This window comes from Diadema antillarum, unplaced genomic scaffold (assembly GCF_040938485.1).
Source record: "Diadema antillarum isolate AM-2024a unplaced genomic scaffold, OU_Dant_1.0 seq00000507_RagTag, whole genome shotgun sequence".
NCBI classification, from domain to species: Eukaryota; Metazoa; Echinodermata; class Echinoidea; order Diadematoida; family Diadematidae; genus Diadema; species Diadema antillarum.
In genome coordinates this window covers 1,455,518-1,478,267 of record NW_027271462.1, presented here as the reverse complement: position 1 = coordinate 1,478,267, position 22,750 = coordinate 1,455,518, and the positions used below count along the sequence as shown (strand labels likewise).

Sequence of the window (22,750 nt, the reverse complement as noted above, 5' to 3'; positions counted from 1 at the left end):
TTGCCAAGTCTCTAATTAGGGCATCTCCATATTCATAGTATACACATGTACTGTACCTCGGCCAGGCAAGAAAGTACAAGTACAATGTAACATTATTATCTTTTTTTTTTCAAATCATAATGAGAGAATGGACGAGCACATAATGCCCCTGGCACCCTTCAGGGTGGAGGCATAAAAACAATAAGGAGCTCCAATAAAAGTGCCACTTTTTCCGAGCTCCTGTGATATTACAGGTATATCCAAGACAAGTCACTTTTTTCCTTCTTTTTTTTTGGGGGGGGGGGGGAAATAGTAATAATAACAATATTGCTTGCAAAGCCAATGCAAGAAGCTTACATATAAAAATTATGTCATCTGATTTGAGTGGCATACCGTCAAATACCCATGCAGAGCTGTTTATAATATACATGTTCACCTCTTATTATTCGTATCACATTGCTGTTTATAATAAAAATCACATGACAATAGTGTTACAGCTGATTAGAAGTCTTTCCACACGCTATCCAAACAATGCATTGAGACAGTCTGGGCACGGGAACAAAGCTACTGAAAGAAATAGAAGGACCCCTGAAAACAAAATCAAAACCAAAACAAAAAATGTTTTTGTCCTCTCTCTTTTTTTAAACTACAGGTAAGAAATATCTATACAACAATACATTATAATTACCAAATAAAAGCGAATATCTGTTTCTTTACAAGAAAAGTTTTTTAGTGCAAACCATTACATCACTGAACTTTAAAAAGAAAATGCAGCACTAGAAGAAACTATCAAAGAAATTTCAGGGAGGAAAAAATTGAATAAAAGGGAAATTTGTCACTGATTTCAATACCAAATGCAATGTTCACTGTGTAACCTTTTATCAGAGATCACTGATAGGTGAGCTGGCTGAGAACTTTGCTCTCACTGCATATCTAAAAAAAGATACATTTCTTCATAATGCACTACACAGCATTTGTGTCATTATGCCTAGATTGTAGTACCACACAACACCTATACCACATCAATATAGTGTAAAGGTATATAATGCTGCCAACGCTGCTGGGGGAGTATCTGTCTTCCCTATTAAAACATGGAATGTTCATGATATAATATTTGAAGGCTTTAAGTCAAATGAGGGAACTCAAACTCTATTCCGAACAAGAATGAAAATCAGATTCAGATCACTCGCATCTTACTGAAATACAGAATCGATGAGACCGACATTTACAAGGTCTTGACATTACCCCTCCCTTCCTTGTGTATATATTTCATTGTTACAGGTTTGTAGCTCTTTTGAAAATACATGTTTGCATATTCTGTCTGTATTTTAACTACTCAAATGACAATGCTTTGGTTGCCCTGATGTATATGATTTCTCATATATTGGCTAACCTTTTTTTTTCCCAAAAAAGAAAATTCTTGTACACCGTACATTGTAGCTTCTTTAATCAATATAAAAAAAAAGGAACTTATTTTTCTTTTCATCACGCTGGATCATGGTGAGCGATCACTTGATCACTTTTCTGTCATTTTTCTTCCACAAGGTTCAGACTAAACTATGTTGGGTGTCTCCTCACATGTTAATGATGCATGTGCACTTTCATATGCACAACATTAAGTGCACACGATTCTGCTCTCCATAAATCCTGCACACAACCATGATAATCAGTCAACTTTAATGTGACTTGACCATTCAATCCCTGCTTGACAGTCCTCCTACAAAACCCTTCACAATCAATCAGTTATAAACAGCACAGAATGGTCCTAAAGATCAGATGAATTCATCAAGCCATGAGGCATCAAAGCAGATAAAATTCAAATAGTTTACATGTATAAGTACATATTTGCACAATATGGCATAAACAGGGCACTATCAACCCACTTTATGACAAGTGGAAATATCTTTGCCATCTACAGTGTGACTATTCTCACTTTCAGATCTTTCACCCAAACTGCGAAATAGAATAGAATGACAAAAACAAGATTTGTAGTATTTAGATCTTGTTCTTCCAGTCACCTGCCTTGTGTTAAGGTATATTCTACCATTTGCTTTCTGCCTCTTCCCTTTTCCCTTATCCTCACCCCCCCCCCCCAAAAAAAGAGAAGAAAATAGAGGGGGAAATATGTCCCAAAGCAAACAAAAACAAAGCAAGAATGTGCTTTGCCTTAGCATCATCTCAAAGTTTGAACAGCATGACATGAACTCACATCACACCCAAACTTTTTGCATTCTTCTTACCAGAGTTGGCTAAAATGTGTCAGTTATGGCTCATTGCCTTTTAACATCATTCATCTCATAAAGTCAGCAGATTTATGACTTTGTTTCAACTGGGAAAACAATTCCTGCATGTGGCAAAGCATTTTTGTTTTCCATGCAAACAAAATTGTTGTCTTTCCTTTCCTTCAATATTCCATACATTTATCTCCTCATAGACACAAGGTATGCATAACAAGAGATTCATAACAAAGTTATCTACAACTTAATTTAAAGTGTTTCCCGCAATAGTAAAAATTCTTCGGACAGCATACATCAGATGTTACATTATCTAATAATGATATACATTTTACACAAGACATAAGATTCTGTCTTCTCATTTTGAATGTGAAGTACCAACTGACGATACTTGATATAAATCATTACTTCTGCAGTCTTTAAACAAATATTTTTTTTTTCCAATGTACACGACCTCAAAAGTGCTTTGTACAACTAAATAATTACAATATAACACATAACCATGATTTTTTTTTTCTTCATTTCCAAAAAAAAATGGTAGTTGGTCTTTGTAAGTGTCCCATCTTGTTATAATTTGACTCAGAGGAAATGAAAGAGTCAACAATGACCTCTTACATGGAACACCAGAACTACAAGACTAGCATAAATGAATATCAGACATGCAAGAGTACAATCAAATGTTGACAACTACCCAGATGATAAACACCCTTCCCCTAACAATGACGAAAAAGAAGGGGGAAGAAGCAAGAAAAAACATATATTCTGTGAGTAGCAGGAAATCTTTAGAAATATGAAAATCAGATCAGTCTATGTCTCTCACTATTAAATCTTGGAACAAGGGATTGTCAGTTTAACAATAGGTATGAACAGAACTCTAATTTACATGTATTTTCACTACATACGGCCCCCAAAACAATGCTTGATTCCTAATCTACATTTCCAGTGCATCTTTCTGAAATTTAAAGAAAAAAAAAGGCATATGATTCTGGCATCTGGTAGTTTCCTCCATGAGAATTAAATCAAAATATTTACGTATGCACATGTTTAAACAGAGATGACATTACAGTGTCACCTCAAATGTTTATAGTGGAAAAGCCAATTTTATACAGCTTAAATAAATCAAGAAAAAAATATCCGAAGCAAAGGATAGAAATATCTGACATCCAATAAAGCAATAAAATTGAAATAAAAAAGACAGGAAATAAAAAAAAAACAGAGGGTGCCAGAATGAGAGAAAATGAGATAGTCAGAAAGAGAGAGAGAGAAAGGGGTTGAAAAAAGAACATATAAGAGGAGGGTTTAAGAGAATGAGACAGCTAAAGCCTTTTCTTAGCATGAACATCCTTCTGATCTGGGCCTGCTGTCATTGTCAACCTTGATCTGAGTAGGGAAATCTTGGTACGTCGTGTCGTCTGGTTCTTGTGCGAGGGCGTTCTTGGCTATTGTCTGGAAGGCCTGTTCCACATTGATGCTCTCTTTTGCACTTGTCTCAAAATATGGGATGCTGTTCTTACTGTCACACCAGCTCTGGGATCTCTTTGGAGACACCTGTGTTTGTATGACAAAATGGGGAACAGAACGCATATTTCATTACTCAATTGCTGCAATCGTTCTTTTGCAGTGAGTGCTTACCACACCTTGGCACTCAAAAGCATTAAACCAGAACTTCTTGCTCCCATCACTGGAATCAAACCAGCATCTAACATACACTTACTCCACTCTTTGAAGGCTACACAAAGCGGTTCCATGACATTTGCTCCTGCAACAAATGCTCCCACAAAATATCTGCATGCTAAGTCACACATAAATTCTACCCACACACATAACCCTCACCCTAATCCTAATCCTCACAACAAATTAAACATAAACCCCTATCAAAACTAAACACAATGCCCTTGGAGAAAATAAGACCAGAGTAATTGTCGCAGGGGCAAAATAGTCAGCTTTCAAACCGGGCTCCAATTTTACGACACACACATGCTAAATCCATATGGTAAACACCATTCAGGTTCTTACTTCTCAGCTTTCTCATGTTTTACATGTAGGTTGAAGGAGTGTGATGTGATGGGTGTTGACTTGCTGAAAGACAAAGTGCTTAGAAAGGGCTCGAACCACAGCCCTTTTCATTGCAAGCAGAGTGGCCAAACTCTCATATGCCTCCTTCTTAGCACCCAATCAGCAGCATTGTAGTTATTCTGCTACAAGTTTGGCCTAAATTTCCATTTAGATGAAGTTCATTGACCCTGACCACTGAAATTGCACCAAATATTTGTGTCAAAACATTGATACACACACACACACACACACACACACACACACACATTGCACTCACACACTTATGAGTGCAATGGATCTGGATCATTTCAGCTGCGCCTCATTGAATGGATCAAAGATTTCATCTTTCACTGAATGAAATATTCTGTCCCTTGTACAAATGAAAAATCTATTATTTGTTTAATATAACACCTAAACTAGATCCTTGTCATTTGACATTTTATAAATTTAGAAACAAGAGAAAATGTGCGGGATCTGAGATCGTAGGGAGTGCTCACTGAACGCTTTATGCTAGCACGCCGTCGCATACATACTGCAAACCAAGTGTTTACATGCGTAGTGTGCCGGACTCTTGACATGCGTGCAATAGAGCAAATCATATGGATTCAAGATTGCACGGTAAATGGAGCCACAATTGCACAAATGATGACGTAATACAGTGCACTCCCGTTATAACGAAATGCTCGGGACCGGCAGTTTTCTTTCGTTATAACGAAATTTCGTTATAACCGAACAAATACAATATATAACGAAAACAAGGACACCACGTATATACAACATGTATATCATATTCTGTTTACTGAATTCTCATACACTGGAAAGCTATGTGAAATGTGATGGGATAACTGTATCACAATAATAAACTCAAGTTCCTCTCAGAAACTGTGCGTGACACAAAGAGCGAACACACAGTGGTGTGAAGCGTTCACCCATGCAGAGACGCTATAAATACTTGTTCCGCTAGGTGTTTTCGAAAGCAATTCGCATTTCGTTGTAACGGAGCACATTTCTTTTGTTTTTCATTGTCTGTGGCGCTCGGAAAAGACTTCGTTATAACGGAAATTTCGTTATAACCGTGTTCGTTATAAGCGAATTTTTTACCATAAGACTTTAATGGTGATAATTTTGGGACCAGAAGATTTACTTCGTTATAACGAAATTTCGTTATAACCGTGTTCGTTATAACGGGAGCGCACTGTAGTAACATGGAAAGAATGATCAATAGCAAACAACTACCAGTAATCATGTGACAAGGATATATCTAGGTGCTATATAAAATGATATATAATTCGAGTCAAATGGAATCTCCTAAGCCATTTACAAACTGTAAATACTAGAAAGAATGCACACATTCTGGAAAAGCGTGTAAAAACAGAAGAAAAAAAAAACTGAGAAAAGAGGCACTGAAGTATAGGGTCTATGCAAGCACTTCATCCTCAATCGAGTCATAGAGATACTTAGTATAAAAATCAGAGTTTGACAGCCAGACAGAACAACATGTTCAGGAATACAGTGTCTGATTTCAACGTTTCTGATAACAGTCACTCACAATTCTATTGTCGAGATCAATCTTGTTTCCTAGTACGACGAAGGGAAAATGTTCTGGGTCTCTGGGGCTGGCCTGAATGAGGAACTCGTCCCTCCAGCTGTCAAGTGATTTGAAAGAGTTTGGCGATGTGACGTCAAAGACCAATACACAGCAGTCTGCACCCCGGTAGAAGGCTACGCCCAAACTCTGGAATCGTTCCTGGCCAGCTGTATCCCATATCTGGCAAAGAAAAAAAACAACAAAACAAAACATTAAAGTGACAACCTTTTACATATATGGTAGATAACTAAAACATGTATACATAAAAAAACAAACTTCATGTTCCCTTGATATCTATCAAAGCAAACACTCCCTATAAATGGAGAGGATGGGTGGGGACCCCCCCCCCCCTCCCCCGACATTTAGCGTGACGACATTGTGTCGCCAACGTATTTATTTTGATTCTCCTGCATGTTTTAATACTAAATTTGCAATGCCCCTGAGTACAGTTCCAAAGTCAAGCTAAAATGTGTACATGCAGGTTGGACCAAAACTTGCTCAAAAATGTGAATTCCTGTAAAATTTCAAGACAAATCATATTTTCAGTCAAAGCTCATAAAAGCACAATTATTTTCTTTTATTGATCAAAATCAATTGATAGCATTTTTGTCATGAACTGAACAGCATTGCCAACAAATTTCACTGAAAAACAATTAAAAAAAGGAGTTCAAAAATAACTACAGAACAAATTGAAAAAAGAAATTATCATAAATTTTTAGCAGCACAATTTCTTTCACTTCCGTTTGCTAAGTACACTAGAGAGAATATAAAATATGTAATTTACCCAAAAATATGCTTTTTAGAATTTCAAGTGTCTCTTGGAAAATGGTCTATTTTTGTGTACATTATGCATAAATTAGCATAAATCAACATTTAAGCAATCATTTTTTTGAAAAATCCACTTTACAGTTTTGTAGATAAGTTGCAGTAAATGTGTCATCATGCTGCTGAGATCCACATGGGGATGGGGGGGGGGGGGGGGGGGGAAGGGGGGGGGGGGACTGGGAGCCACCCCTTCCCCATTATTTTACATCTAAATAGCCCAGCATACAGAGTACATTGTAGTTAGGATTAATACAATGTAAAAAATATGACTGTGCATCACAAAACCAAGAAAAAGTCAAACCACCTGATTATACGTAAGGATTCAAAAAGGTGAAATGGTTCATGCAAGTCAATCTTGAGTTTTTCATATTTTCTGACAGAGCTTTTCTTCTTATACATTACTCTTAGGTTTTGATTAGGATCATGAAACGAATGGGAAGATGTGCTTTCAGCAGTTTTTCTACAACTGTTTTTTTTTTTTTTTTTTTGGTAGAATATTGTGATTAGGTATGTCTTAGGGGCTCCCTTTCATCTCTTTAAAATTCTTCACATGCTCTTCACTTTCAAGTCCAATAACTTTTTAAAGGATCATGCTACTGCTTTGAAAGTTGACATTAATCACAGACAGAATATGTGTTAATGGAGCATGCTAAATTTCACCTTAAACTGATAAGCCCTTCATTCCTGTTGCTATGGTGGTTTACATCCTGTTTTTGTCTCATTCATAGCACAGCCAGCAAGACTTTGTAAAGATTAAGCGCTTTAATACCCTGTACATACTTCAGAGCCTCTTTTCTCATTTTCTCAGTTCACACTTTTACAGAGTGCATGCTTTCTTTCCTAATTCATGTAGGCTAGGAGAGTCCATTTGAATTCAGTTAGACATCATTTTAAAGCTTTGCTAATTCACAATTGTAGATTCGGCTCTTTCAGAATCTGCACTTTACTAAAAATACACGTGTGGCGACTTTTTATTGGTTTGTGCTGCAGAGTCACAAACATTCTATCCACGATACACCACTACCCAAATTTTAAATTTCAATTCAATTCAATTAAATTCAATTCAATGTAGGTTTATTGACAATAAAAAACAACATGCAGCTCAATAGCTGAAGTTGTTCATTTTACAATTAAAACACATGTATTTCAACCCAGTCTCAAATCCTTGACCTTTGACCCAAGACCTAGAGATTCCCAAGAAAATCATCCACAAAAAGTACATGCATAAATATACACTGTATGTTTTCATTAGCTACAACCATTGAGCAGCAGATAATTGAAGGTTGGATTGCAGAAACAGATACTTATAGCATTTACTACATATGGACAGTAACCCTTTATAAATCCGGCCCAAATTTCCAATTAGACTTTCCTCGTCACAACCTACATGTATCCATTAAAATGCACATGAACACACATACATATGGACATATCATGGGACTACTGTACATATCCTTCATGGATCACTCATCCAGACGTTCCCATTTACTCATAGCTTTGATGCTTGCCTTGTCCAGTGTTTGAAGCAAATTAAAGTAAACTGTGTAAGATTTACACTTTCACTTCCACATTATATATACAATCAATGTACTACTGGTACAGAGAAAGTCTGTGCCATACACTGCTTTAATACAGCATCTTGAACAGCAAAGGCCATCTGGTATGATCCATTTTCCACACCATGAAGATAAGTGGTTTTGGAAGAGGGTTCAAGACTTGATAGGTTCACTACTGACGTGCCTCCAACTGAGAGTTGTTGGATAAACAGCTTTCCGTCAACCCAGAAGTGGAAATATTGGGTGATGCTCTACAATGTAGTACTAATGAGTTGCTGTATTACGGACAGGCATAATCTATTCAATAAGCAAGCACTGCAAACATTAGCAATCTGGACTGAACTCAACATGACAACAAAACACAACTGAAAATTTTGGTAGGGTACAGTATGCATGTTGGCGATACAGAAAGAATCCTGACCTACTTGTTTTGGCACTACAGTGTAAATGGAATACACATTTGATTCAACATAAAGCATAATTTATGAATATGACACAAATTTTGACACATGGATACAACTGTAGTATATCCATACTGACCTGCATTGTCACAAATCTGTCGTCTACCATGACTTCTTTTGTGAGGAAATCTGCGCCAATGGTAGCCTTGTACTGATTGCTGAACTTCTTGTTGACATATTGGTTCATGAGCGAGGTCTTACCAACTCTGGATGGAAAGGACAAAAGGCAAGAGAAAAGGGGTAGAAGGAAACAAAACATACAAATTGTAGAAGATACATCTATATAACATGGCCTTCATGAGCACACACAAAAAAAAACACATCTTCACTGCATACTCACTCAGGACTGATTTCTATTTTAAAGGTTATTTATAATTCCATTTGCACAAAGCCAGTACAATTTACTTCTTGTTCTAAATTGAACCAGAATGTGGGGTCACGATTTGAAATGAAGTCCTAATGAAAAATGAAAATTAAAAATTGATTGCATGTCAGTATATCAGCTAAAATGTGACATCTTATGAGCATTTACAATGTACATACATGTACAATGTTGCAAAGCAAGCCACACTACATGTAGTTCAGGTCTACGATGTCTATCGGATAGAGATATAAATACCCCAACCACAAATTTTGTGAACATTGAGAGTGAATTTCAACTGTATTGCCTTTTTTGCTACCAGTCTCAGATTCTAAGGGACTGCCCATGGCAACCTTTGTACATGTTATGAACAAATTGTGTGTGTGTGTGTGTGTGTGTGTGTGTGTGTGTGTCACATGTGACTGCTGGGAACACACTGTGAAAATGAGAGTTTTTTTTTCTATTAATACTTATCATTTCTCTTTCTTTTTTTTCGGGGGGGGGGGGGGTTAACCTGTCAAACTGCTGCTTCCCCTGAATCACACCAGTAAACCCACTACAGTATGCAACAAGCACTGCACCCACACACCTGATGATGGTGCATGGCACAGCTCACATGAATCTGTTGAACGAATAGACTTGCCACCTCAATATACCAGTAATTTGATCGTGAGCGGAAATGGAGTAAATCACAAAACCTCCTGAGTGCTTCCTGTTCACGGTAGCTCATACACTTGATCAAAAGCATTAGTGGTAGTTAACCATATCATGTTGATCTGAGAAAATCATCTTACACTGTCTCTACAGTCTAGAACATGCATTCATTCTAGTAAAGTATGACCATGCCCACGTGGCTTTCTACACTCTTTTATAGACACAGCAGGTAAGAAATATCCACAACTTTGAAGAAGGATGGTGCTACACGTATATAATTACACATAATTACATGTAGTAACAATAATACTACTATAACGACAATCAAAACATCTAAAATTATGATAGCAATAATTAAAATGAATAAATATATATCACAATGCATTCAACTTTTAAATCATTTGTGGAGCATAAATGCTAAGTACAACAAATCACAATACATTATTACTTTCATGATAGTACTCATTTGTACTCCATGGGAGATAGCAGCACTATCACGTCTCTGAGGACTTCAAACAGTTTAATGTACTGTAAACATCCAACTGACTATTAAACAATATCAAGAAACCACAAGTCTTCAGCTGATAATGCTAGGCACTTTTCTTAACAAGACTTGAAACACCTTTCACAAGATCCTTTTTACTTCCAGAGTTAGAGGGACAGAAATACCAGTGGCCTGTTGCATAAAAGAAGCAATAGAACATAAACCAGAAAAACAAACATATTATCAAATATCAGCCAATCAGAATTGAGTACTGAAAGATTTATGTTTTATTTTCTCACTTATGTTTGATCTCAACATTTTTAAGTATGCAACAGGACCCAAGTACTTGTATATCAAAATGCCACTCCCACACTCAAGCCAACTTAGAACAGAGCTACCAAGTCTCACGCATTCTGCGTGAGACTCAGCATTTAGGGTCTGTCTCACGATCTCATGCATGGCACCTATTTTTCTCAGGCATCTGGTGAAGTCTGCAATTTGGGCCAAAAATAAGGAGCATAGCTCAAAGGATTAGAGTGATAGTTGAAAAAGGTATATTTCCCTGTTGCCTTTCAAAATTAGTAAAAAATAGTCACTTAAGTATGCACCCGATCGCATCATTAAGAGCTAATAATTTAAAAAAGCTCCTTATCATGGGAGGGGGACACCCTCCTCGTTCGCGTGCGCATGCACCGAGACGCCGAGTCATAAAAATCTCACGCATAAAAGTTTTTTGAACTTGGCATCTCTGTTAGAATCAAAGGTACAAAAGAGTTTTGAACCAAAAGTGAATAAACATAGGGATACTAACATACAGGAAAATCAAAGTGTCCCTAATTTCCTGAAAGATTATATAAATAAAAGACAGTATTAGTGAAACCTACAATGTAAATGTATGAAGTGCATACAACATATGTGACCGTGCACCTCAAAATGAACATAAAGATGCACACACTGATTTTGCGTGAGGACTGAAAATAAGTGAAATGGGTCAACCTAGCCGAACTTGACTTTTTCATATTTTCTGAAACGGGTCTTCTTTTACATTATGCTAAAATTTGGTATCATAAAACGGGCATGAAAGTGTGCTTTTTTAGCAGTTTATCTCGAACATTTTTGGTAGAATAGTGTGATTAGGTGTGTCTTTAGAATCCCTTTTTTCATTTCTGAAAAACCTTGTCCACACTCTTCACTTTCAACTCTAATAACTTTTGAAAGAATAGTGCTACTGCTTTGAAACTTGGCAGTAATTATGGACAGAGTGTGCTAATGAGGCATGCTTAAGTTCAGTTTAATCTGATAATCCCTTCATTGTTGTTATTCTGGTGTTTTACTTCCTGTTTTTTTGTCCCATTCATCGCACAGCCAGCACGGTTTAATAGACACTACTTCAGAGCCTCTTTTCTCGGTTCACACTTTTCCTGAGTTTGTGCTTTCTTTCCAATATTTAGATAGGTTAGGAGAATCCATTTGATTTGAGTTATACATCATTTTAAAGCTTAAAGTCTGCTCTTTCAGAATATGGTCTTAACTAAAAATTCATTTCTGGCGATTTTTTGTTTGTTTTGAGGTGCAGGGTCACATATTAATGTGTATTGTACTTACCCACTGTCTCCTAGGATAATGACCTTCAGAAGAACCTTCTTTCTGGAAGTCATGGCGGCAGTATTTGAAACAAGTAGTTATTCTGCAAAGAGAACATACATCATTGAGAAAAAAAAAAATTACCTACAATTGTATACATTGTAGCTGTAGGCCTGTACAATGTAACAGCACTAGCAGTGCAGAGTGTATAAATGGTGGTTGTGCTCTGGCTGTTGCACACACAAACATTGGGGTTTGTGCCTCTCTCACTTGATTTAGGTTAATAATTGTCAATCAACAAAAACATACAAAGTGAAACTATTATAGGCATAGACATTGCATGCTTTGGGCTTCCTTCTGAGCATTACATAAGTTACATTGTATGTTCATGTGCAGTTGCTAAACTTGAAATTTAGGTCGAAAACTTACACACTGCAACTGTTGATGATTAGCTCCACTCGTGAATTCATGACACAGATTCACACCCGCACCTAAATTCTAAGATGCAACTTACGAGCAAATCCCGCTTGATATTTATACCAGAAGTGCAGAGTCTTTGCTATGACCTTTAATATGCCTGTACAAAATAGCACAGCTGGGAGTTGACCCAGAAGCAAACGAGAAGCAAGGTTCAGGCTTACTCACAAGCTCATTGATTATTGTGTCCACATGGAGCGAAACTACAAGTGGGAAAAGGTGGGGTCCACCTTAGATTACCTAGAGGGCTTTTTACACTTGCAAATTTTTGCTTAGTCCCGTACCAACGGTGGGGCTAAGGGGGGGGGGGGGGGGGGGGCCTTAGCCCCAACATTGGTACCGGACTTTCCTTTTCATGGCCCACTTTCTGTTTACACAAGTTTGTTTTTGCCAAAGTGGGCTAGCCCCTCTGATAGTCCCGTACTATCTGGCCCTGCAAAATAGCAGGGTTAGCACCGCAATTGCGGTGCCAAGCAAGCGAGTGTAAACAGAACAAAAAAAATAATCTGGGGCTAAGCGACGGAGACGAAGTCCGACCCCCACTGACCAATCAGAAACGAGGTCATCAAGTGCTGCCGGTGCGTACATGTACATGTACGTGTACAGTGCACAGTGTAATCATGAATATTCATGTGGTTTGGAAAGTACGGGACTAAGAAATACGAGTGTAAAAAGGTCAATTTTCTCCTTGTAAAGCCCTGGACAAGAGCTTAGTACGGGACTTATTGGTGAGTGTAAAAAGCTGAAAAAATTGGTACGGGACTAACGATAGTCCTGGGTCAGAGAAAGTATGGGGTTAAGAAACACAAGTGTAAAAAGGGCTTAGGATCATTTGGTTTTTAGACATCTAAGCCATTTCAAAACTGATTTTCATCGAATGAAGTAAACTTTGAATTGCTCTTTGAATCATTATGCTCTTTAATTTCCCATTATTTCATGAAAAGTTAAAACCTGAATTCTTATCTAAACCAGAACTACTGTACATGTATACCATCCCTTTAAAATAACACTATTAGTTGAACAAACACAGAGAAAATACACTCGAGCTCAGACAGCTCATGCACACAGATGGTTTCTGCAATCATCAAAGATACTGTTTAGATTGGAGTTACTTTTCATATCAATTTTGAAGATTAAAATCTTTTAACAAGGTTGACATAAAAATATAAATACGGAAGGAGCATACCAACCTACATGTATTAATCACACTGATAAGTACGGGGGGGGGGGGGGGGGGGGGGGGGGAGGGGAGCAATTATTATCAGCAGGTCTGCATGCATTCATTAGTTCTGTCAAGTACATTGTAAATTTTATGTACAACATGTACAGACACATCATGCACTCTCCAGCAATACATACATCCTCAGCTTCAACAGTAGGATTGAATGTTCCTATGAAGAATTTTCAGGACTAGTAGAAAAAGGATTTTTGAAGGACAAGTACAGCAATTCTAGCCAGCAAGACAAATGAACAGCCTACCCTAATAAAATGTTCTTGTTCTTGTTCTTGTTCATTTTCCATCATCTATGAAGATGGCTGGATAGCCCATATTCAGCTACACTATTAAAGCTGGCTAACTGTCCAACATTCTCAGAATCATGGGACTTCTGAACAATGCCATTGTTTATATCATCATGCTGAACTTTGCTCTGTTTACACTGATCTGGCATATGACCCTGAGTGAAAATGATGACTTAAATTTTGACGTAGGTGGTGGTTTTCTTCTGCGTGGAATTTTTGCATTATCATGTGACTACGTGAGTACATTGTAATTTCCTTACAGATAACATGTACGCTGCTCATGCAGCAGTTAATAGCAAACAATGGAAAAGACTGTCACTCTCAAATGACACAACATTCAAAAAAAAAGATAATAAGATAAATACTGTACATGTACATGGGCATTTCCACGGTAACTCACGTTACATTTTGAACTAAAAATTAGGTCGTTGAGATCAATATCCTTAAAACCTAATAAGTGATATGAGTTACTACATGTGAATGAGTATCATGCACCTCCATTCTACCTCACAGCAACATTACATCCACAGACTCTTATGAGAACTATGAGAAAAAACACTACAAATGTCGGTAACTCACGTTACATAATTTGGACATGCAAAAATTTGGCATGTCTTATATTCAAAAGTTTCCTCAAACAAGAAACAGAGAGACTTTAAAGTCTATTGTGTCAAAGTCATGGACTAACAACATACATCACCGAGTATGGTAAAGATTCAAATTGTCTTACATTCTCCAGGTATCGTCATGTGAAGCGGTAACTCACGTTACGGTAACTCACGTTACAGTTTGTCCACATGATCACAAGACGATTTTTTGTCTTAATAATCCAAAGAAAACTTACCAAGACAACTTTTTTTTTCACAAACAAACTCCATGAATAAAGAATCTAAATTGATTTGAACATTGATCTGACAGTAATTAATCCCATTTTATCCATGAGATTACCAAAAGGCAGGAAACTTTACATTTAGAATACCAACTTGAAGATAAATTTCATTTTTGATTGAGTCGTTTTCAAAGCTTTCATTTGTACTGAGACAAAAATTGTATTCAACAAAATGATATGAAACAGAGTCTATTTCATTAAATTACACTCTTTTCCAGTTAACAAATGCATCAGAAATTGAGGGTTTAATCGAGAATTTGATTTGATTGTTTTTATATTTTACTAGATTTAAATGGATTTCAGGCTATCTAGATAAAAACAAGTCATCCATAAACTATTCCATTTAATACACTGAGTCACGAGACTAGAGACCTGTACATGTAGTCTGTGGAGAGTTTAAAGGTTCAGAAATGACTTTTAACTTTTAAACAATGCAATTTATATTCCAATTATTTGATAATTGTTTGAATTACTCAATAATCAGTTGTTTGTATGTTTGATTTGTTTACAAATTCTTATACTCAAATGATACAGAAATTAGACTTGAATTACAGAAACTGCAGATAAATTTTAGTTATCTGCTACCAGTATTGATCAGTTTAATAAAACATGTTCATAAATGTTTAAGCCTTAAAAAACAATGGCTTTGGTCTATGAAATGTCAAGTAGCCATTATTCAAATTGTACATGTATACATGTAAAAAGTATACCAGTATTTTCTAGAGTAATCAAGCAGGCTGGAAGCAGTAAATTCCAATGAAAAACATGAATAGTAAATATTTTGTGATCAGGAGGCTAACTAATATCACAAAATGTTGATAGTTTGCTTTAAGGTACATGACTGTCCAGCTCTTAAAGAAAATGTCTGATAATGAGGTTCACATTCAACAAGTTTTTGGTAATAGATCAGCATGTAAAGTACACTGTAAATAATAGTAAACATGGAAAAGTTTCATTGTAGGATTTTGCAACAATATAGCTAAAACCTCAGAGTAGAATAGTATAAAACACATAAGCGTGTCAAATTCACAATGTTCAGTTCTCAAAAACCTCAGAAAAAAAAAAAACAGCAGGAAGCGAGCTCGAATCTTAAAATTCTGTTCACATGTAAATGTTTCAGCCTCATAAACAATGGCTTTGGTCTATACAGGTAGGTATAAACTATGAAATGTCAAATAGTAATCACTTGAATTACAAAAACAAGAACTTTTCAAGAGTAATCATGCAGTGATTATCCCAATCAGAAGGGTATTAATAGTTATCACAAAATTTTGATAATTTGCTGGAACAAGGTCCATGCAGCTTTAGAGGAAATGTCTTTTAACAACTTTCGTAACAGATCAGTATACATGCACTGTAATATCAAATAGTAAATATGGAACCTGTTGAAGCACATGTGATGAACATGTGTAATTAATACATTGTACATGTAGACCAGTTGGTTTGGTGATAGAGAGAGAGACCAAGAGAATAACAATCTACTGGAAATAGAATCTTAATATAAGAGTTCAGTAATCATGTACTCATTGGTTACTTACAATCACAACCTTCATATCATTTCTTGGTATTAAAGAAAAATCATGTCGGTAACTCACGTTACTGTGGTAACTCACGTTACACGGTAACTCACGTTACAATTTTAAGACCTCTGTTATGAGAATTTGAAGCAAAGACTATAAGTCTCATCATATTTCTTGGATGTGTGCTGCATAGTTATTTGATAATCCAAAATACCATGTCTCAGTTGGGCATAGTAAAATTGCTAGGTTAAAAAGTTCATGTTTCGGTAACTCACGTTACAGCAGCTTCTCGAGCTATGTAAGAGCACGCTGATGTCCGAAGAACATATCTTATATCAAGGTCTCCACTTTATTTACTGCTAGATTAATATATTTTTGATTTGTAAAACCAAACAAAGTTTGATTTGAGCCTCAAATATAAAAAATAATCACAAAGAGCAACAAAAATGCATTTTTAGGGATTTTTAAGTCAAAAAATGCTTTCTGGTTTCAAAAGGTATAAAAATGCACAAAAGGGAACTTTTCTTAAAGGTAAAGTTGGTTTCACACACTTCAAACTATGGCTAACAAAGTAAGATTATCAGTTGTCCTGAAATATGCGGGTAAAATTTTGGTGGTCATGTCGCACAACTCACGGAAATGCCCACATACATTGTACAGGTACTGTCTGTAAAACATGATATATTCACAGCATGACATTTTGTGAATTGGAGCCAACGGCCTTTTCCGAGGCATGAAATTTTGTTTTGTTTGCCACTGGCGTTCAACACATACACTTGTATAGTGTACACTAAAAACTTCCATATGAATTTTAATTTCGCAAATATTGGTGTTCGCTAAATTTGCAAAATTTAAATGCACGCAAACATTCCTTGTTTACAATATACAATATACATTGTATTTGTACATGATTCATGTACAGTAATTACATGAAGCTAGTCAAGGGTGGTCTACAACTTGAAATTTGAGCATGTTCAGGGCTCGACACTAACGGTGGCCCGGTGGCCCGGGGCCACCAAAAATGAAAGTCGGGCCACCAAATTTCCAAATAGGGCATATTTGGTGGCCCGCCTCGGGCCACCAACATTTTTTGAAAAGTATGTCAATAAATTCGTAACTTTTTGCGCCGGAAATTAGCAGTTAAATTTGTTTAAAGGATGGATGAAAAGGACTGAATGAGTGCCTGAGAGTGAGTGTTGCAAGTTTGTTGAAGTTTATTTATGAGTAGATATGTCCAACTTCTAATTCTTACTATCATAAAACTTAAATATTTGACTCATAAAAAAAGGACTTTTAATGTTTTTTATTGTGTTTTTTTTTTCGGGACACCAAATTTTTCTCTCGGGCCACCAAAAATTTGAAATTTAGGATTTTGGTGGCCCCATCGGGCCACCAAACAAAAAAGTTAGTGTCGAGCCACGATGTTACAAGCGTTGAATGTGAGAAGATTGTGGAAATTGTTCACGTACATATGTGCACAGATTGCATATCACCAGCATGTACTGTACAGTAGTTTATGATACCACGGTACATAGGTTGTATTAATTTCACAATTTATTTCCCAGTGTGCTGATTACATGTAGTACGTTCGATGCTCTGTCTCATGGTCATTGTGCTGCTTAATGTTTTATGCTCTGTCCCACGTTTTGCACACAAACATTCTATTAAAGTAGTCAGATGTTTTTCAAGTTTTGCACATGTTTTTCTCATGTTTGATTCATATTTAATTTTGAGCATGTTGCCAATTCTCCAGGATGTTGCATGTTGTACACTATATGTAGTATTTTGCTTGCTTTTGAGAAAGTTGCACAAGAATTCAAGCATGTTGTAGTGACATGCTCAAACCCTCGTGGACCACCTGCACCCTGTAGTCTACATGGAGAATTCAATGTATACTGTACACAAATACATTTGTAAACCTTGTGCGCAGTGGACTTGATGGTATAATGCCAGGCACATGGATCAGATATTTTGATTAAAAGAAAAAATATAACAGAACAAATCAAAAGAAATAAGCTTGTATTTGAAAGCTACCAGCATTTCAAACATAAAAGTTAAGTGTACAGGTTGTACATGTCACTTCTATTGCTTCAGATTACAGTGTCCAGGTCTGCAATTCAACTGTACAGTTGTACACGACAGACACGTGTCAGTTTGAATCGTGTACGTATGCAAATGGGTAATTCCATGAAGTTGGGGCAGTGTCCATGTAGCATCGTGAAATTTGAAAAATACATTTCAGCATAACTCAATATTGATTATGCTATACATTTATTGTTTGTAGTCTTTACATTTGCATTGAGGCCACACATTTTCTTGGAAACTTTGTGCCATTCAGACTCAATTTTGATGAAGTTATTAAACAATATGTAACGGTGTCCTGTAGCATCGTGACGTGTCCATGCAGCATCATGATATTTTAAAATTTGGTCTTAAGAGACAAATTATGGCAATTAGCTTGACCAAAATTTGATGCAATATGCATATTTACTAGATTAGTCAGATAGCTAAATATCTCAAATTTCCTGTACACAGTTTTAATTTTAAAAGAAAATTACAAAATGTATCACGATGCTACGCGGTGTCCTTTTTTGTTACATTTGGTGGACACCACGTAGCATAGTGACACATTTTGTAATTTTCTTGTAAAAGTAAGACCGTGGAAAGGAGAGTAAAGATATTTAGCTATCTGACTAATCGAGTAATTATGCATATTATATCAAATTTTGGTCAAGCTAATTGCATTAATTTGCCTTTTAGGACCAGATTTTAACTATCACGATGCTACATGGACACGTCACGATGCTACAGGACACCGTTACATTTTTTAAAAATAACTTCATAAAAATTGAGTCTGAATGGCACAAAATTTCCAGGAAAATGTATGGTCTCAATACAAATGTAAAGCCTATAAACAATACAGTGTATATGTATAGCATAATTAGTATTGAGTTATGCTAAAATGTAACACTTTGTGCCCCAACTTCATGGAATTACCCAAATACAGCTCTGTAAGCTCGACAAGCAGAAGTACAGAGCTCTGTATCTGGTTTGGAACTTTGTCTGGGCACCGAAGTCTGAGCAATGACCATGCATCTTGTACCTCTTCTTTATCTTTCAGGTAAAGGTACACTGTAATTAGTCTGTAATTAGTTTAAAATGCAAATCTCATTAAAAAAGGATGTGGATTAAATCTGTTCGACTGGACTTACTACCTGCATATATCAGAATCGCCATACATGTAAAGCTCCATAAAAGCAACAATGAAGAGCAAATAGTGACAATTTTTAAGAAATTCATACTTTATTAAGTACACATTCCCTTGACTTGTCACTAACATGTACACTGTATATAATGTAAACGTACAACTGATAGTAAGAGGGCAATATCATTCGCTGTACTTCTGAAGGTTAAAGGCTCCCTTATTATGCTAGAGATATATGAGGACACAATGGTCATGTACATGTACATGTATACATGTGGAAATTTATCTGTTTTCTTTATCAGTTCCACATCTACAAATGTATCCAATAACATTACATACAACTGCTGTAGTCTTTATATCCACTGAAAGCAACACCAAAGCATAATTCACATTTCTTTGAACAAATTGTCTGATTTTCCTCAAACTTATTGATCTGTTCTGCTTATAGTGCTACATTGTGTACAAGTACTGTATACGCTATAATTTTCGCGTACATAAATTTTCGCGAATTGCCGCTGTCACACATTTTCACGAGTGGTTAAATTCGCGATTGGGGGACCAGAGAAAATATGAAGTGGCAAAGAAAGTGTGAATTTTCAACTTACTAGCAAATAAGAATGATACTAGTTATACACTGCATGAAAAAAACTTACCAAACTCTGCAAACTAGTAAGTTAGAATTCAAAATTTTTGAAGTGGTTAATTCCATCGCGCTAGATTTCTGACGAGTGGTCCCCTTGTGATAATGGATTGGCTCTCTACAGTATTCGTAAGTAGACGTGGACGAGCGTAAACAAGCTTAGCCAGTATGGTCTGTTCGGTAAGCCGTGACATAGTATACTAGTACTGAAATATTTGTATCATCAAAGCAAGGGATTCATTTTGGAAGGTAATATTTTCGCGTGTTGTTAATTTCACGAATAGCTCCCGACTCGCGAAATTCGCGAAAATAAAACCCCCGCGAAATATATAGCGTATACAGTATACATCCACTGATCCACATTATTTTGGGGTAAGTGGCGAAACCTTTATGTCATGAAAGTAAGACTGTATTTTCATGTATCTGAGGGAGCACGTTAACAGACTAGAAATGTCGCGATGGCGACTGGTATGCCTCCGCCATAATGCATGATTCTCCTAATAGGTCTATAGTACATGTGGACAATGTGTGATTATATTTTCAAAAAATTGGCAAAATATTAAAATGACATGTTTGTCACAAATGTGTTGAATGTTCACCTTCCTTGATGTATGTTTAATTGGATGAATAGGAGAGCACGTATTAGGGGATTTAAGAACTTTAACTTGACTTTGACCCTTTCATAAGTTTATGCATTGAGTAATTTTCAAGGTATATAGAAAAAGTGCAATTTCTGTATTGAGCAGTAAATTGTTATAATTTTCATCAGGCCTTTGACCCTAAGATTTATAAGAGAATCACTGTCAGGCAGAACATATGTACTAAGTTTCAAGATAACTTGAGCCACTACCGAGATATATGGAGAAAGATGTAAGTTCAGCACTTTCACTTGATCTTTGACCTTTTGACCTTAGAACTTCTTGGCAACAAAAAAAAAAAAATCTTAGAGAATCTCTATTGGGTTATACATGCATACACCAAGTTTTAAAAAAAAAGATAATCCTGCTGGCATCAATTGCATAAATATAAGGGAAATATTAAAATTTTGAAGTATTGCCCTTGACCTTTGACCCCATGAACACCAAATTCCCTAGATAACCACTGCCAGTCAGTACATGCACATATACTATGTTCCATGAAGATACCTTGAACAATTTCCAAGATACAGAGAAAAAAGTGAAATTGTAACATTTTTACTTGACCTTTTGACCTTTGACCTCATGACCCAAAACTTTCACCAGGGAATCTTAATTGGATAATACATGAAGACACTAAGTTTCAAGAAAATATCTTCAGGCAATGCATAGATATGGAGGAAATAGTGAAATTTTATGTATTTGACCTTGACCTTATAACCTTTGACCTTGAACATGTGCACCTAAAAGTTGATAGGCACAACTTCACCACCTAATACACATACATACCAAGTTTCATTAGGATGATACCTCAAAAGGTTTTTTAGTTACGCTTGCCACAAAATTCATTACGGACGGACGGACGGAAGGACGGACAACCCGAAAACATAATGCCTCCGGCACCACTTTGTGGCGGAGGCATAAAAAGAGGTTCAGATTTGTTGTAATTGTTTTTTTTTTCCCCATTTTTCATGGACCTGGAAAACATGAACCTAATCTTGAATTCCATGATCAACTATTAAAGCATTTGAAACATGAAAGTGGTTGAATAAATTACCGAGTTAAATAGTAATGCTGCTGAAGTGCAACTGCAGTATGACCATGGACGATGGACAATGGACCTACCAAACATGGACATACATACAGTACATCACTTGTTTATTAATTCAAACACCTGTTTCTGTAAACAATGTCACAATATTAACATTTTAAAGATGCTCTCCTGCTTTGATCTCATCGTGCATCCTCGACAGCCAGCCTGGAGTAAGAACAAGACAGTGCTTTGAGATATCTAAAAAACTAAATGTGCAGAAGACAAATGCATACTCTGTGCAGTTCTAGTATACATTGGGAAATCATCACTCAGTTAATTTCATTTGCAAAATGCATAAATGAGAGAAAACAAATCTAACTTTTCCCATTTTTCGCACATTATGTCTGAGTATAACATGGACAGTAATTGTAGATGACACGTACAGCGACATGGTATGTCTTTAATACCATTACGCAAACTTACATGCCCATCCACAAGCGTCCACTTCAGTCATTACTAATTTTGTGACAGGAAATTTGTTATGACTTGAGGTTCGCTGCTCCCTATTGTAAGTCTGAAAAGGTACCTCGGCGTAATAAAATTGAAATGAGGGAAACGGTTCTTTGGTCAGTGACAATAAACGAGAACACAATCGTCATTGTCCAAACATCTGAATGTACTCATCAAGATGCACATAATCAGGTGGCGGTGATGCAGGTCAGATCAAAGAAAAAACCCTCTGTCAATAGTCCATGTGTGTAGTACACTGAAGGCAGCTCCATGGTGTAACTTATTCTCAGTTCAGAGTTACGTACTGTATACAATATACAGCCTGTATATCAAAGGGGCTTGGAAATCTTTTCTGGAATGTTTGGGAAGGGGGAAATCACTTACCCCTGACGATCCCCTCATCAACAGTCCAAAGTCCCCCCCCCCAAACACACACACACACACACACACACACACACACACACAAGAAAATGTTCCAAAGCCCCATACGTAACTCTGAAGTGAGAATACCTAGTTGTAGTAAGCCTACATAATTATAC

The 22,750-nt window shown here is 36.5% G+C and overlaps 1 protein-coding gene across 1 annotated transcript in view; it reads right to left on the bottom strand.

Moving 5' to 3' along the window:
• Window positions 1-288: 288 nt before the first annotated feature.
• Window positions 289-22,750, bottom strand: part of LOC139734042 (ras-related protein Rab-7a-like) — a 47,244-nt gene continuing 24,782 nt past the window's right edge. The window contains exons 2-5 of the mRNA XM_071644849.1: window positions 11,803-11,884; window positions 8,778-8,904; window positions 5,818-6,036; window positions 289-3,761 (exon numbers count right to left, since the gene is read on the bottom strand). Coding sequence (XP_071500950.1) covers window positions 3,543-3,761; window positions 5,818-6,036; window positions 8,778-8,904; window positions 11,803-11,855 — 618 coding nt within the window. The 5' untranslated portion in view covers window positions 11,856-11,884 and the 3' untranslated portion in view covers window positions 289-3,542. The remainder of the gene's footprint in view (window positions 3,762-5,817; window positions 6,037-8,777; window positions 8,905-11,802; window positions 11,885-22,750) is intronic.